A 15,789-nucleotide genomic window follows, 5' to 3' on the forward strand; every position below is an offset into this window, starting at 1 on the left:
ATAATCGCGCTAATATGCACTACTATCGCTTTCTCCCTCGTTCTCGTGCCGTGCATGAGCCTTTCCTTTCCGTCCGGCTTCTAATGGCCTAACCAAAGGAATATGCCGTCTTTCCCCCACCAAGTGCTCTCGTCAAGCAACCCAATGCGAATAACCATACGAACAAACATGTAGTGGACCTATATATAAACTTTTCATTATTTTATTGTTCGGTTGGTCTACCATAACGACGGCTCTGTGCGGGATGGGCTGAAAATTTTCACTTTTCCGAGTCGTTTTCGAAAGATTTTTCAAAACACATTTTTTTTGTTATTAGTACATGTTATACATACTTCAAATTTTAATACAGCATAGAGGAACATATTTGCAACAAATTGGCCTAAAAATCAAATCATTCTGTTAAGTATGATAAAAGTTATTAACGTTCAAAATCTGACGCGGCGCCGCAGCCGATATTTTGAAACGGGACCCCTATATTGAAACCTTAAATGTATTCTACATTAAAACTAAAACAATGAAATTATGCTTTTGTCTGTCAGTTAGTATGAAATTTAGAAACATGCTTTAAAAGCTTTAAAAGCTGTTACAAAAAAAATATTGTTGCCAATTACTTTTCCGCGATGCAACCGCATTAAATATGTTTCCATTCTCTCTACACTTTCGTTGACAAAAATAAAAGTTTTCAAAAATCAGTTTCTTTTTGTAGTTTTAGTTTTCAATATAAATTTGATTTTTTTTTAAAAAATGCACAACTTTTTATTCAGTTGTTTTTTGCGAAGAAAAGATTATTCCCTGCAACTTTTTCTCGGAGTGTTTTGCTGCACAAAATACAGATTTAGATTTTTTTTAAACTCTTAGGGCCTTTTAAAATATTGCTCTAAAATCAAAATGCTTTGCTGTGCAAAATGCTCAGAACCCATGCTGGTAAAACGTCGTGATTTTAAAGATTTTTGGATGAATCTTGGAGGAATTACTGTATTGTAGAATCTATCGGGAAGTGCCGATTTGAACACCAGTCGCTGTATCCAGTGCATTTTCTACTTCAGTTCGAATCAACGAAAAAGTTATCTTACTTCAGTTCTTGCCGAAGTGATCGTTTAGAGATATGTCAATATGAAGAACAAAAGTGAAATGCTGGTCAAATAACCTGACTTCAAGTCTTTTCGTATTAGCCCGAGTTTTTGGAATATTCACTTACAGGTTTCAGAGCTTAGGCTCTATCCAATCCCGTCATATCAGGTATTCAATAATGATAATTTTCGATAGATTGCGCCAGGCAAATAAAATCATTTTGCAGAATAATCTACATGTCGCTGATTGTGACCGAGTTAGAATCAAATTCAATATTCTCGTGTTTATCGATAATGGCAAAATCGAGATTTGACTACACGATATGGCACCTCGAACTTGCGATACGGCCTTTAAAAGTGTCGCTGTATCGAAAAATGAAATCGGTTACAAAGGATGCATGCAAAAACTAATTATTCCTAGATACTTCAATGGCGATTATGCGGTAAGTTTGCGACCTGATCCGACAATACAAAGCACAATACAGTACCATGCTTTGCAGTTATCAATGACAGATTCCTACCTCCTCATTCTATGATGAAACGGCTCACTATCATGAACCGTAGACAGCAGTCGCTAAGAAAACTTATCTTCGACAATCAATACCAATGTACGGTCTTGCCGCCGGATCCCCAAATGGTTGCCAACTTTGTGACAGTTGATCAAGCAATAACGGCAACTACAAAGCGGCAAAAACTGTGTGCAATAACTCCAAATTAAAAACCAGAGTTTTCAGTGAGGACGAAAATTCCAAAGAGGACGAATCCACATCTGTAATTTGTAATGGCCAGAAGTAAGAAAGAAGACCCTCCCGCGATCTTAATGTATTGTAGAACATCCTTAGAGAAAAAATAATACTTCCAAGATGGAGTCCCGCTACGGAAAATGATTTCCATGTACCATAGCAAGTTACGTGCACTTTTTTACCAGTAAAACAGAAATTCTGTGCTACCTCACTTACGGTTTTTCGGACTTGGGGTCTAACCAGTGCTGATACGGTGGCATTTACTGATGAGATGAATTCGAAACGCAAAATCTCCCATTTTTCATTTTATTATTAATTCATCGATTTGTGAGTACTCTGTTAACACGTACAGCTGTTTTTGTACATTTGAAGTAATGAATACATACTCTTTATGCCAAGATTCAAATTTGAAAAAAATCAGCGAAGGTTTCAGGTCTTTGGTTTCTGCATTCAGATCGTAATCAAATTTCATAATTTCGGGATTGGATGATCGTCGATATTTAAATTCGAAACCTGAACATTTTGAATTCAATGTTCTAAGTAACATAACAGTCTATTATAATTTCGTAAGTTCATTTCGATAGTAGTATCTACTTTTCTAAAGAAACCCATATAATTTCTAAGACCTTCCTGCATGACAAGAAACTTCAGTTCGGTTTTGAACTTGACAAGAAAAATGTAAATTTTTTGTAAATTAACCCAATGGTGGTTGCTTAAACTAATTACATTTTAGTATTGACAACATTTTCACTTTTATCGCATTCCGCGTCCTGTTGAAGTCAAAGGCCGTCGCCACACTGTTAAAAATTCGTTGGAGTCCGGTAACAGCGCTCTGGCAACCATAGTTGGTTCTCCTGAACGGAACTCGCAGAAGGGAGTTATTGCGTAGAGCTCTAACGCGAGCTTGAAGATCCAGACGTCCGAGGATTGTAGGGCAATCCACTCTGGCAGAGAGTAAGTCCGAGACGAACAGGGCTCGAGAGCAGTCCCTCCGAATGCTGAGTTTATCGAGGTGTATTAGCTGGCAACGGTTTTCATAGCTCGGCAGCTGAAATCTGTTTCGCCATGGGAGATGACGAAGGGCGAAGCGTATGAACCTGCGTTGGACAGCCTCGATTCTGTCAATCCCGTTCTGGTAGTATGGATTCCAAACAGCTGAACAATATTCTAACGTTGAACGGACCAACGCGCAGTAAAGCGATTTAAGACAATATACGTCCCTGAAGTTTTTCGCTATTCGGAAGATGAACCCAAGCTGTCGTGATGCCTTATCCACGATGTATGACGTATGTGGTTTGAATGTTAATGCCGAATCCATGATGACTCCGAGATCTTTCATGTGAGAGTGTCTTGGAATGCTCGAGCCGAAGAAATGGTAGTTAAACTGAGTCGGTTGGCGTTTCCGCGTGAACGTAACGATTCAGCATTTGCTCGGATTTAAAACCATTCTGTTTAGATCACACCACGTACTAAAGCTGTTCAGTTCCCTCTGAAGAAGCTCGGCATCGGTTTTATCCCGTATTTGTTGAAAAATTTTCATGTCGTCGGCGAAAGAAAGGCGGGGTCCTTGTAATGTGAAATTGACGTCATTAAAGTAGAGGAGGAATATTACTGGACCGAGATGGCTTCCTTGTGGTATGCCGGATGTAGCGAAGAATGGTGCAGATAGACAGTCCTTAATGCTGATTTGGAGTTGCCTTCCATCGAGGTAGGAACGAAACCAGCGCAGAAGTTGTCCATGAATGCCGAGTTTGTCCAACTTCGCTATTGCGATATCATGGTTGATTTTGTCGAAGGCCGCAGATAGATCCATATAAATAGCATCGGTTTGCAATCCGTCAGCGAATCCATCCATTACATATGTTGTGAACGAGAGCAGGTTTGTCGTTGTCGATCGTTTAGGCATGAAACCATGTTGGTCATCTGCAATGTAGTGTTTGCAGTGAAAGAAAAAAGGATCTAACACAACCAACTCGAACAGTTTTGATACAGCACTTAAGCGCGAAATTCCCCGATAATTGTCAATGTTCGATTTGTTTCCTCCTCTTTTTTCGGATTAGAAAAAATTATATTGAAAAAGATCTAACCCTGTGTGCGGGGTTGGGAATCGAACCAAACTACACTATACTAACCCCTTAATTCATTGTTGAAATCCCACCGCCTGTAGTAAAATATAGTAAACATGAGAAATACTAAACAGTCTAAGAAATTAACTTTTGTGTTTTTGATTTTGAGATAAAATGTGTACGGATTTTTCCTAACCCACAGTTAGTCAGCTAACGTATACATCATTTTCATGGCTGTCATGTAGCTCTATTCTATCTCACAACATTTTGCGGTTCTCAGTTTTCGTGTGCGTGCGCTAGGGGTGAATGCTGTTTTTTTGAAAAATGTGTAAGCCAAAAAACGGGATTTTCATTGACAACAACAATAATTTAAATCAAGTCCATTATCGTGATTTTGAATCTACCGGAAAATACCTTTTATTTAATATCTGATTTTGGGCGAAACTATCAACTGTTTTCGTTTGATCGGTGTGTGATTAACAGAATATTGGTTGGTTCAATTTGGACTTTTTGCGATATAAAAGATCTAAAACGCGATCGTGAAAACCCGTTTGAGAGAATAGTGTGCCCAGTCGGTTGAGCTTTCAGGAAAATTTAAGTTCTCTCAAATCGGGTGGCAGATTTCGTAGTTATAGCTCATATCCTATTTTTAGGTAATTTGGCCCAGCTCCTATTTTTTATTGTATATTTACTACAAAATTTTATATATCAAAGAGAACTTTTCATTTTACAATTCATAGATTAGTGAAAATGAAGCAGGAATAACAGGCCAAAATAGGAATTCATTTCTATTGCGAAAAATCGATAAGAAATGGGTGGAACAAGGTTGGGGTAATTCGGACCCTTCAGGTACTTTTACGCAGAACTGTTTATACACAATACGGTAAAAGACCGGAAAAAGTCACTTTAGAAAGAAATATGCGCAATTGATCAGGCTTTCTGGAAAACATATTTTTTGTGAATCGGTTGACACATTTCACTTCTATAGCTCATAAAACCTTACTAGGTCCGAATTGGCCCAGCTCCCCCTACGAATTGTCTTTATAATATTTACGAGCACCATTCGTCAAACCATCTACGTCAAAAGGGCTTCAATAGAGGGAGCATAAGGACTTGTTTTAAAAAGTTTTGTTTCACTATGGTCGGTATTAAGTCAGTATGCCGTGTGGTGTCCGGCGGGCTGAAATCTTTTTGCACTATTTCAGCCAAGAATAGAACATCTGGGAACTGCTCCCATGTCGTAAGAGGCGACTAACAACATGCTAGGGCTGGTTCCTAGGACGAGGTATTGCTCCGTACCGAAGACTTAAGGAGTTCCTAGGTCGAGGTATTGCTCCGTACCGAAGACTTAACCTGGACGGCCTTAAGGTTTTACATCATAACCTTTATCCATTCTGTATTTAGTGAATCACTGACATATAGTCACCTTTTCTGATTCGCTAGTCTCGATTGTGTACCAACGTTTTAAGTTTGTATATTAGCCGTAAAGGACGAAATCCAATTCTACACTAAGTAACAGCATATATTAATATACCTGCTCTTCCACGCCAAAGTTTAACTTTGGTTTGGTTTAAAAACCGTTTTTAAAAAAAGTAAACTTTCGTGTAGGAAATTTATTGATTTAGCCTAAGATGGAGCTATCAAATTGCACAAAAAGTTTTTTATGTTGCAAGCAATCTGAAGATGTGTTAAATTAGGTTTTTTTTATTAAATCTGGAACCGTTTACCGACAAATCTATATTTACGAATACCTCCAAAAGTGACTTCTTGAGGTCTCATGAAGGCCTGACACTAGCTTTATAATACTTTTGCTTTCCTAAACAGTGATAAAAATCTCAACATTCCAGAACTTCACTTTGTCAGAAAATGTAGGGCCATCGGAAGCTAAAACTTCGTAATCGCCCTCCTGGATCTTTCTTTAAAATCATCCACTGCAGTACTCTACGTCACTCGTTCGAATTTACGCCGCTCATATGGTAGTCGGTAGATGCTAGTATTGCTGTTCTCCCATCCATTCTTCTTCTGGATCATCGTGGGACCCCCTGTCATAGTTTTTATTATACTTGTTACGCATAATAAACCTGTCGTTTGCAATTGGTTTTTAACCCAATTATGGGAACGTGTCTGATAGGGAGAGTGGAGATGCCAACTTGTCATTAACATTTGGCAGTGAATTTTTTCACATTCATTTGGGATATATTTTATACATTTGTACGCTTTCTTTGTACTGCAAACTTTGAAAATGATTATTGAAGTTGTAACGACGAGCTGAACACCCCTCGGTTAGATGTTAACGGTAGCCGCCGGTCTTCATAGTAGTGAAAAGGGTCGTCTTTTGGTAGCGGTTAGCAATCGATCATTGTTAGGTAGATAATACGATCAGATGAAACGTTTCCATGTGCTACCCACATTTGTCGCGTTGCTAAAGCTATTTAGTTCGAATTTAGTTAGAAATTTACGAAGTTTTTTTTCAATACGACTACGTGGTACATGTAAGTCACCTTTCGACTGAATTAGTAGCTGGAATTAATTGAATTCTCTATTTAGCTATTATTCACATCACACCTTGGCATTCTAACCTAATTTATCGCCCTCACAATCGTGCCTTTCAATAGCAGTGGGTAATATTAATGCCAATCTAACGTGATTAGAATGCCATACTAATGCTATTAACTAAATTACAGTTAAAATATTTAAAATTAATAGTTTTCGCTAGAGCGCAGAAGGGAACAGCTAGAGAACTGCAAAGTTGCTACCGAATTTGTAAGTAGTGTTAAGAGTTACACAGTAACCAATATTGAACTCAATAAAATTTACATTCTAGCTTAAAGCTATACGCACCAACCCGCCTGCGTTTGCTGTTAGAATCGGTATCACAACAATTCTTTAAGAAATTCGTACCCTAGCGATCACCAGCCATGAGCGAGAAGGAGGGCGCCTCGTAGGCAATTAAATCCAGCTGTGGGTTATGTCAACGCCCTGACGAATATGATCAAATGGTAGCGTGTGACACTTGTCACATCTGGTATCATTTCAAATGCGTAAACGAGGATTTTTCCGTAGAAACACGTCATTGGGACTGCCCAGCCTGTGTGAAGGTTGCAAATATCCTAAGTCGTATGGAACAGGTCGACATAAATAAGAAGAAAAAGGTTCCGGTTCTGAAAATAACTAAATCCACTACAGACAACTCCTCTAAAGTCGGCTCTAAGCGCTCAAAAAACCAAAGCAAAATCCGCCTGGAGCATGAGCTCATGATCATCCGAGAACAACAGAAATTACAAGAACAACAACTGTTGATAGAACGCGAGGCTCAGCAGAAGCAACTGGAAATAGAAAACGATTTTCGTAGGAAATAACTGCAGCTGAAACAACAAGCCCTGGAGCAAGAGAAACGGATTATTCATGAAATGTCAGTGCAGGGCAGCAGTCGTGCCAGTAGTATTACGTCGGTGAGTGGCACGAAAGACAGAGTTCAGAAATGGTTGGTAGAAACAGAGGAGCGTACTATCAATTCTACAGCCCCCGAACACGTCCGCCCAATTCCAATCATTCCCTCAGAACCACAACCGCAAATCGAGAAGCGTCGTCCCATTTCCCAAGCTGAGTCTTCGACGATCCAATCGGTGTTCGATGACCGTCGGCATTTACTACCCTCACTAGAAGGGGCAAGCATCCAAAACGCGAGTCTCCAACCACAGATGTCGCTAGAATCAACAGTCGGTCCCACAAATCGCCAACTTGCGGCGCGTCATGTTATGGGCAAAGAACTGCCCCTTTTCTCAGGAAATCCGGAGGAGTGGCCAATATGGATAAGTAATTTTGAACAATCAACAACTACCTGTGGGTTTTCAAATGACGAAAATTTAATGCGACTGCAAAGATGTCTAAGAGGATATGCATTGGAAAGTGTACGCGGTCATCTATTGCTTCCGGAAAGCGTTCCCCACGCCATATCGATTTTACGGAGACGTTACGGACGCCCCGAACAATTGATTCGCACAATGACGGACAAGATTAGACAACTACCACCGATCAAATCAGATAACCTGGACAATCTAATTGATTTCGGCACAGCGGTCGAGAATCTAGTGGAGCATATTAAAAGGGCTAAGCAATATGCTCACCTAACAAACCCGATGCTATTACAAGAAATGGTTGCAAAATTAATGACTTCCCTTAAACTCGAATGGTCAGTGTATAAAAGTAAGCTACCGGAATTTTCGTTATGCAACTTCGGTGAGTTTATGTCGTCGTTTGTTGATATGGCTTGTGAGGTTGTAGACGATACACCACAGTACAAAACGGAGTCCAAATGCGATAGAATGAAGTCTAAAGAAAAGGGATTCGTGCAAGCACATACACACGAACAAGTTACTGATCAACCAGTATTCACAGAGGTTGAAGCTAACCCGAAATCATCAAAAGTGTGTGTGTGTTGCAATAAACTGGGCCATCGTGTTGCTGATTGCGACAATTTCAAATCCTTTGTATATGAAGAGAGAATCCGTGTTGTTCAACAGCATTCGTTATGCAGAACTTGTTTAAACTACCACGGCAAATGGGCCTGCAAATCTTGGAGAGGTTGTGCGATACAAGGATGTCGTTTACGCCACCACACGTTGCTACATCCGCCCGCTACTATGGGTGCCAGTCTCACTACTAGACAGTTGGGACAATCCTCGAATGGATCGCTTTTTCGAATACTGCCTGTCACTCTCATAACTCCCAATCAAAAACTGGACATTTTCGCTTTTATTGATGAAGGATTAGGTATTAGCGGTCCAAATGAACCACTCAACCTTCAGTGGACCGGCAACGTAAAGCGAAAAGAATCAAACTCACAACGTATAAACGTTACAATTTCAGGAGATAATAAAAACGTTCATTTTCACTTAAAGAATGTACGAACAGTGAAAAATCTTCTTTTACCGAGACAAACACTGGCATACCCTGCTTTGGCAGAGCAGCATCCCCATCTTCGCGGTCTGCCCATTGAAGGTTATCAGAATGTCGAACCCAAACTACTTCTTGGGTTACAAAACCTGCACCTAACAGTTCCGTTGAAGGTCAGGGAGTGTGGTAGAAAAGGTCTGATTGCTACAAAGTGTCGGCTTGGATGGAGCATTTATGGTGGTAGTTCTGAAACACAGGTGTCTCGAGCTGTATGCAATTTTCATTTTACCGTTGCCACCGATCTGGAACGCGAGTTGAATGAAATAGTTCGAGAGTACTTCATGTTGGATGGGGCTAGGGTTGTGGTACCGGTAATACCGGTACCGAAAATCCCGGGAATACCGACCCATTTTTGGTACCGCAATACCGGTACTGAACAAAAGCCAATACCGGTATTTTCGGTACTATACAATTTTTGACGTAGGACTACGTCTTTGTTTTCGATATAGGGGTGCACGTTGCAAATTCTACAAAAATGGTATGTAACGAAAAGTGGTCCAATTTTAAACGCATATAATTCAGCCATCTCACGATAAATTTTCAATTTTTTTGTGCAAATCGCCCCGAAATATTTCTAAGAATAGATTCCAATAGATAAACCCAAAGATTTTTCATATCATAGCATAAAAAATTAAATAATGTACAACCTTGTCAAAATATCGCGCATTTACACACAGAAGATAGCGCTTGCCAAGCCCTGTACGACGGATTGGTGTACCTAGCGCGCAACGCTTCTATGAATGACGTCATCATCGACTATTTAAAGAACGGACTTGGCCAGACACGCTCAGTTCCATGTTGAACGGCTGGTGAAGCAAATCACTGCGCTGTGTTTTTTACAGCCAGTGTAGCTGAGCTAGAAGTCCGTTACACCGGCTGTGGAGGGACGCTACCTTGTATCGTCCAACAGGCGACCGCTCCAACTGCTTCCTAAATGCCGCTGTAATGTTGCCAGTAAATTTTTGGTTTAACTAGCACATGTATTTGCTATTTGCGCTTGAAATTAAGTAATGTAGTGGTAGTAATAAGCTTCCCATTTTGGTTTAAACGCAAGGACAGTTTTTAAAACAGGATTTGATTAATTAGTTTAGATCATCTAAGCAATTTTATCAATTCTGTAATTTAAAAGGAATTTTACGGAACTTGGTGAATTTGGCCCCACCTGCAACTGGTATAATCAACCTGCACAAAGTGTTACATAACGCAGGGCTATTTTTTGGAACAAAATGTGTTATCATTCAGCCCTTTGCTATGCAAAATCACGATATTATGGCAGATGGGCTAAGCGCGGTCGTTCCGTTCAATTGGGGAAGGCCGCGTGGAATTTTGGTGAAATGCGCTAATAGTGTCGTGGTGGTACTAGTTGTCTCTTTCGCTCTACCCATCATCATCAGCGTTGACTCATTTTGCATTGTACGCTTGGGTTCAATGTGTGGGGCGAATGTGTTGGTAGGTAGGGGAACTGGCGGTAAAATGAACACGTTAAGCAAAGTCATTATTTTCTAACTAATAAGTGAATGAGATATTACAATCACCTTATGTTTCTTGTTAGACATGTTTTGTACATATCTGGTAAAAATACTTCGTCATAAACACATTTTTTCAAACATGATTCTTGATTTCTAAACATGTCCAAAAATGAGACATGGTTATAGCGAGTGGGTAAAATGAACATGTGGCGGTGGTAAAATGAACAGCTTCTGGTGACCTGCAAAATGTCCTGTATGTATGCAATCCCGATCAGAATGAAATAACAAGATTATAACAGAACTCAATTTTCGTAACGTATTGTGCTATGAATTTGGTCTCGTTAGTAGTTAAAATAACAGAAAATTATAACAAGAAACAACGGGAGATATAGTTGTGAAATATTTTTGTTATGTGTTTCTGATCGGGATGCGCAGCGTTGGAAAGAATTTTCCGATCAATGCTAATATCCCAACAAATCATGAGCTTTGCATACACACAGGGCATTTTACAGACAAAAAAAATTGTAACGGAAGAATTGAATTTTCATGACATAATATTAACCATTTTACAATCCTGTGGCATCGAAACACATCTACAAACTTGGGGTTATCCATGGGTGTTTGAACTTTTAGGATCTGTTTGAGAGCAACTAGAAAGCTTGTTCTATACATGAGATGTGATTATATTGTCTAAAATTTGATTTTTATTCACCGATCCGGGTGTTTTTCCCACACACTAAGTACTAAGAAAATAAATATTTTACATTAAATAGTATAGTCCTTCGTCTACAGTTCGTGCAACCCCATAGGGCTGCCCCTTGTAGTTTTTATGACAAATATGTTAACTCTGCAGGGGGATCTGTTTCAAAATATCTTGCAGACCGATAACGTTTAATTATATTAATTTGCCTTCTAGATAAATCGTTGAGATAACACCTTTGTGTGGGAATGAGGTGGGGTCATCATCATAGTAATTCTAGAAGTTAAAGTTTTATTAGCGACATTCTGATTGGTTTCCATTATTCACTGGGTGGCGCGTAATAAGACTATGGTCTAAGTCATGTCTGTATTTGGTTTGCTCTTAAACCTTTATCTATAATATAACGAACAGTGATTTAGTAGCTAACAGTTTTAGACTTAGTGAACTGATTCAAATGGGGCGATTTGTAATTATTGGTGATCGGAAAATTCAGCAAAACTCCATAATTTAACAGGAAAGCAAAGAGCCTGGATATGCGCTAGAGAATAGTAGGCAAACGACATAAAGTTCGAAACCAATTTTCAGAAAAGCAAGAGAGGAAATGCGATTAACCTGCTCGGATTTACTGCCATTCTCGCTTTGATTTACTGTTGTTAATAGGGTTTCATACATTTACCATCTGTTCAAGTCGACGAAAGTCACACCACTTAGCAGTTATTGATTTCAAAGTGGCCTAGATTTCGAAATAAAAGAAGGTGCCCTATACGAAAAATATCTTCTGTGAAATGAGTCTTGCCATTCCGAAGCAATTAAAAATAATAAATATGTTTTTTGATCAGAAAAAATCAATCATCTGAGAATAAGATCATCAGTTTGGGCATTCAATTTCAGTTTGAAGCTTTTTTCGAATTTTTAAAAACAATATTCGAGTACCGGTACTTTACCGGTACTACCGGTACTGAGGGCTTCAGTACCGTAGTACCGGTTCTCGCCAAAAAGGGTCGGTACTGCGAACCCTAGATGGGGCAGGTATATCTTCGCCATTTCCGAAACCAGAATCAGAGGACAATAAACGGGCTAAGGCAATTCTCGAGGACACTACTCGACGTATACCTGGAGGCTTCGAAACCGGTCTCCTTTGGCGTAGCGACGGTATCAAATTCCCAGAGAGCTATCCCATGGCATACAGACGCCTTCAAACTTTAGAGAAGCGATTGGTCAAAGAGCCGGAACTATACGAAGGTGTACGCAAGCTGATACACGAATACCAGGAAAAGGGCTACTCTCGACTGGTGACAGCAGAGGAGATGCGTATATCCACACCCGAGCAAACGTGGTACCTCCCGATAGGTGTTGTCACAAATCCAAAAAAACCTGGCAAACTGCGGCTGATATGGGACGCCGCCGCCAAAGTTAATGGCATATCATTGAATTCAGCCTTGCTGAAGGGACCTGATATGGTCACAGCCTTACCAGCGGTGCTTGCTCGATTCCGTCAATATCCTATCGCCTTAAGTGGCGACATTAAGGAAATGTTTCACCGCATTAAAATAAAAGAAACTGATCAGCCCTATCAGCGATTCCTTTGGAGGAACAACCCTAAAGAAAATCCACAAATATTCGTAATGCAGGTGGCAACTTTTGGGTTCCCTCTGGCACCTTGCTCAGCACAGCATGTAAAAAATCGAAATGCCGAGGAATTTGCCGATCAATATCCCAGAGCAGTTACAGCCATCGTAGAAAACCACTAGGTCGACGACTTTTTAGATAGCTTTGAAACAGTAGATCAAGCCATTCAAGTTGGCAACCAAGTAAAGTTGATACACAAAATGGGTGGATTCGAAATAAGGAACTTCTTATCCAATTCAGATGTAGTACTTCGTGATATACGCGAAGAAACGGTGATGGATTCTAAATCTATGAATCTCGAATCGATTGAAGGGGTCGAGTCTGTGTTGGGCATGAAATGGTTGACTAAGGAGGATTGTTTCACTTATTCACTTGCATTTCGTAATAATTTGCGAGAAGTACTTCAAGAGACTCGTGTACCTACAAAACGAGAGGTGCTAAGAATAGTTATGAGCCTGTTTGACCCATTGGGTCTTATTGCATATGTTCTAATACACGGCAGAATTTTGATGCAGAATATTTGGGCATCGGGTGTGGACTGGGATGGATCAATAAACGACAACCTTTTCTATCAATGGCGACAATGGATTGACCTGCTTCCCTCTTTGCAGACCCTGAGAATCCCCCGCTGCTACTTAACTTCGGTAGCAACCGATGGGGTGGGAACCTTACAGCTGCACGTTTTTGTTGACGCTAGTGCTAGCGCCTACTCGGCGGTGGCATATATTCGCATGGATACTAAGAACGAACCGCAAGTTGGCTTGGTGGGATCCAAAACAAAAGTTGCACCTCTAAAAATGATATCGATACCAAAACTAGAATTGCTCGCTGCGGTTCTAGGATGCCGTCTACTATCTAATATTTGTTCCACACATACAATCCCAATATCGAAACGATATCTATGGACTGATTCCAGCACAGTGATAGCGTGGATACAATCGAAGCATCGTTAATACAGCCAATATGTGGCCTTCCGTGTAGGGGAGATTTTAGCAACAACAGAAATCGACGAATGGCGATGGATTTCTACCAAATACAACGTGGCAGATGACGCGACTAAATGGGGAAAAGGTCCCAACATTACAATGAACAGCCGTTGGTTTCGTGGTCCGGAATTCCTCTACCAAAACGAAGAGATGTGGCCACAACCTTCCACACATACAACAACCACAGAAGAGCTAGCAACAATCTATCATCATGTATTGGCACAGCAGCTTGTCGACTTCAAGCGATTTAGTCGTTGGGAAAGACTTCTTCGCACTTTGGCATACGTGCATAGATTCATAGAGAATATGGGAAGGAAGCAACGGGGTGAAACATTAGAGCTGGGAGTACTTCAACAGAATGAATTGATTTGTGCAGAGCGAGTACTCTGGAAGCAAGCTCAATCTGAAAGCTTCCCAGGAGAAGTAACTACGCTGTGGCAATCCAGAGGTTCACCTGAAGCCCGTCACCCCACGGTAGCAAAATCCAGCTCTATTTTAAAGCGTTGGCCTTTTATGGACCAGAACGGTATCCTACGAATGCGCGGAAGAATAGGAGCAGCTAGTTGGGCGACTTTCGATACTAAGTTTCCGATCATTTTACATCGAGAGCATCAGGTAACATTTCTTATTTCCGATTGGTATCATCGACACTTTCGACATGCTAACCGAGAAACAATAATCAATGAGATCAGGCAACGCTTCGAAATCCCGAAGCTGAGAGTTTTGATGGCAACTGTAGGGAGAAATTGTATGGTTTGTAGAATTCGGGGAGCGAAACCTCAGCCACCACCCCTGAGCCTGTTGCCGGATGCACGTTTAGCGGCCTTCATTAGACCATTCACCTACGTGGGCTTGGATTACTTTGGACCCTTATATGTTCGGCTTGGCAGAAGCAACGTGAAACGCTGGATTGCTTTGTTCACGTGTTTAACTATTCGTGCAATTCATCTTGAGGTAGTGCACAGCCTCTCTACAGAATCGTGTGTGATGGCCGTTCGAAGGTTTGTCGCTCGTCGAGGCGCACCAGCGGAGATTTTTACGGATAATGGGACAAATTTTCAAGGTGCAAGTAGGCAGCTAAAAGAGGAAATTGAGCAAAGGAACGAGAAACTAACTGCAATATTCACAAACGCAAACACCCGTTGGAATTTTAATCCTCCGGCAGCCCCCCACATGGGAGGAGTGTGGGAACGTTTGGTGCGGTCTGTAAAGGTAGCTATAGATGGGATCAGTGAAGCTAAACGAAAACCCGATGATGAATGTCTGGAAACCGTTATACTGGAGACAGAAGCGATGATTAATACACGACCTTTAACGTATATTCCACTGGAATCTGCCGACCAAGAATCGCTAACACCGAATCATTTTCTGCTGGGAAGTTCAACGGGAATCAAACAACGTCTTACAAGCCTGATCGACTGTCGCAGTACACTACGAAGTAGCTGGAAGCTGGTTCAATTACTAACAGATGAGATGTGGCGTAGATGGATTAAGGAGTACACCCCGGTGATTACTAGGCGTAGCAAGTGGTTTGAAGAAGCAAAAGAAATTAAAAGAGGTGATTTGGTGCTGGTGGTGGATGAAACCGTAAGGAACCAATGGATCAGAGGGAGAATTGAACAAGTGATCCTGGGAAAGGACGGGCGCGTACGACAGGCGGTAGTAAGAACATCTTCAGGATCAGTGAAGCGACCGGTGGTGAAGCTGGCCTTGCTCGATGTTGCAGAGAATGGTGATCCTAATCGCACGAGAACTGGAGGCGATAATCACGGTCCACGGGTGGGGGGATGTAACGACGAGCTGAACACCCCTCGGTTAGATGTTAACGGTAGCCGCCGGTCTTCATAGTAGTGAAAAGGGTCGTCTTTTGGTAGCGGTTAGCAATCGATCATTGTTAGGTAGATAATACGATCAGATGAAACGTTTCCATGTGCTACCCACATTTGTCGCGTTGCTAAAGCTATTTAGTTCGAATTTAGTTAGAAATTTACGAAGTTTTTTTTCAATACGACTACGTGGTACATGTAAGTCACCTTTCGACTGAATTAGTAGCTGGAATTAATTGAATTCTCTATTTAGCTATTATTCACATCACACCTTGGCATTCTAACCTAATTTATCGCCCTCACAATCGTGCCTTTCAATAGCAGTGGGTAATATTAATGCCAAT

At 40.8% G+C, this 15,789-nt stretch overlaps 1 protein-coding gene across 1 annotated transcript; it reads left to right on the top strand.

The window, feature by feature from the left end:
• The first annotated feature begins 13,925 nt into the window (after positions 1 to 13,925).
• On the top strand, positions 13,926 to 15,467 carry LOC131688063 (uncharacterized). Its single transcript, XM_058972214.1, has one exon. The coding sequence runs from the start codon at positions 13,926 to 13,928 to the stop codon at positions 15,465 to 15,467; it is 1,542 nt and encodes a 513-aa protein (XP_058828197.1).
• The last annotated feature ends 322 nt before the right edge of the window (positions 15,468 to 15,789 follow it).

Source organism: Topomyia yanbarensis, chromosome 3 (assembly GCF_030247195.1).
Source record: "Topomyia yanbarensis strain Yona2022 chromosome 3, ASM3024719v1, whole genome shotgun sequence".
NCBI lineage: Eukaryota > Metazoa > Arthropoda > Insecta > Diptera > Culicidae > Topomyia > Topomyia yanbarensis.

Excerpts from the sequence above, each read along its gene's own strand:
- LOC131688063 (XM_058972214.1), top strand. The coding sequence starts at position 13,926 with ATGGGAAGGAAGCAACGGGGTGAAACATTAGAGCTGGGAGTACTTCAA.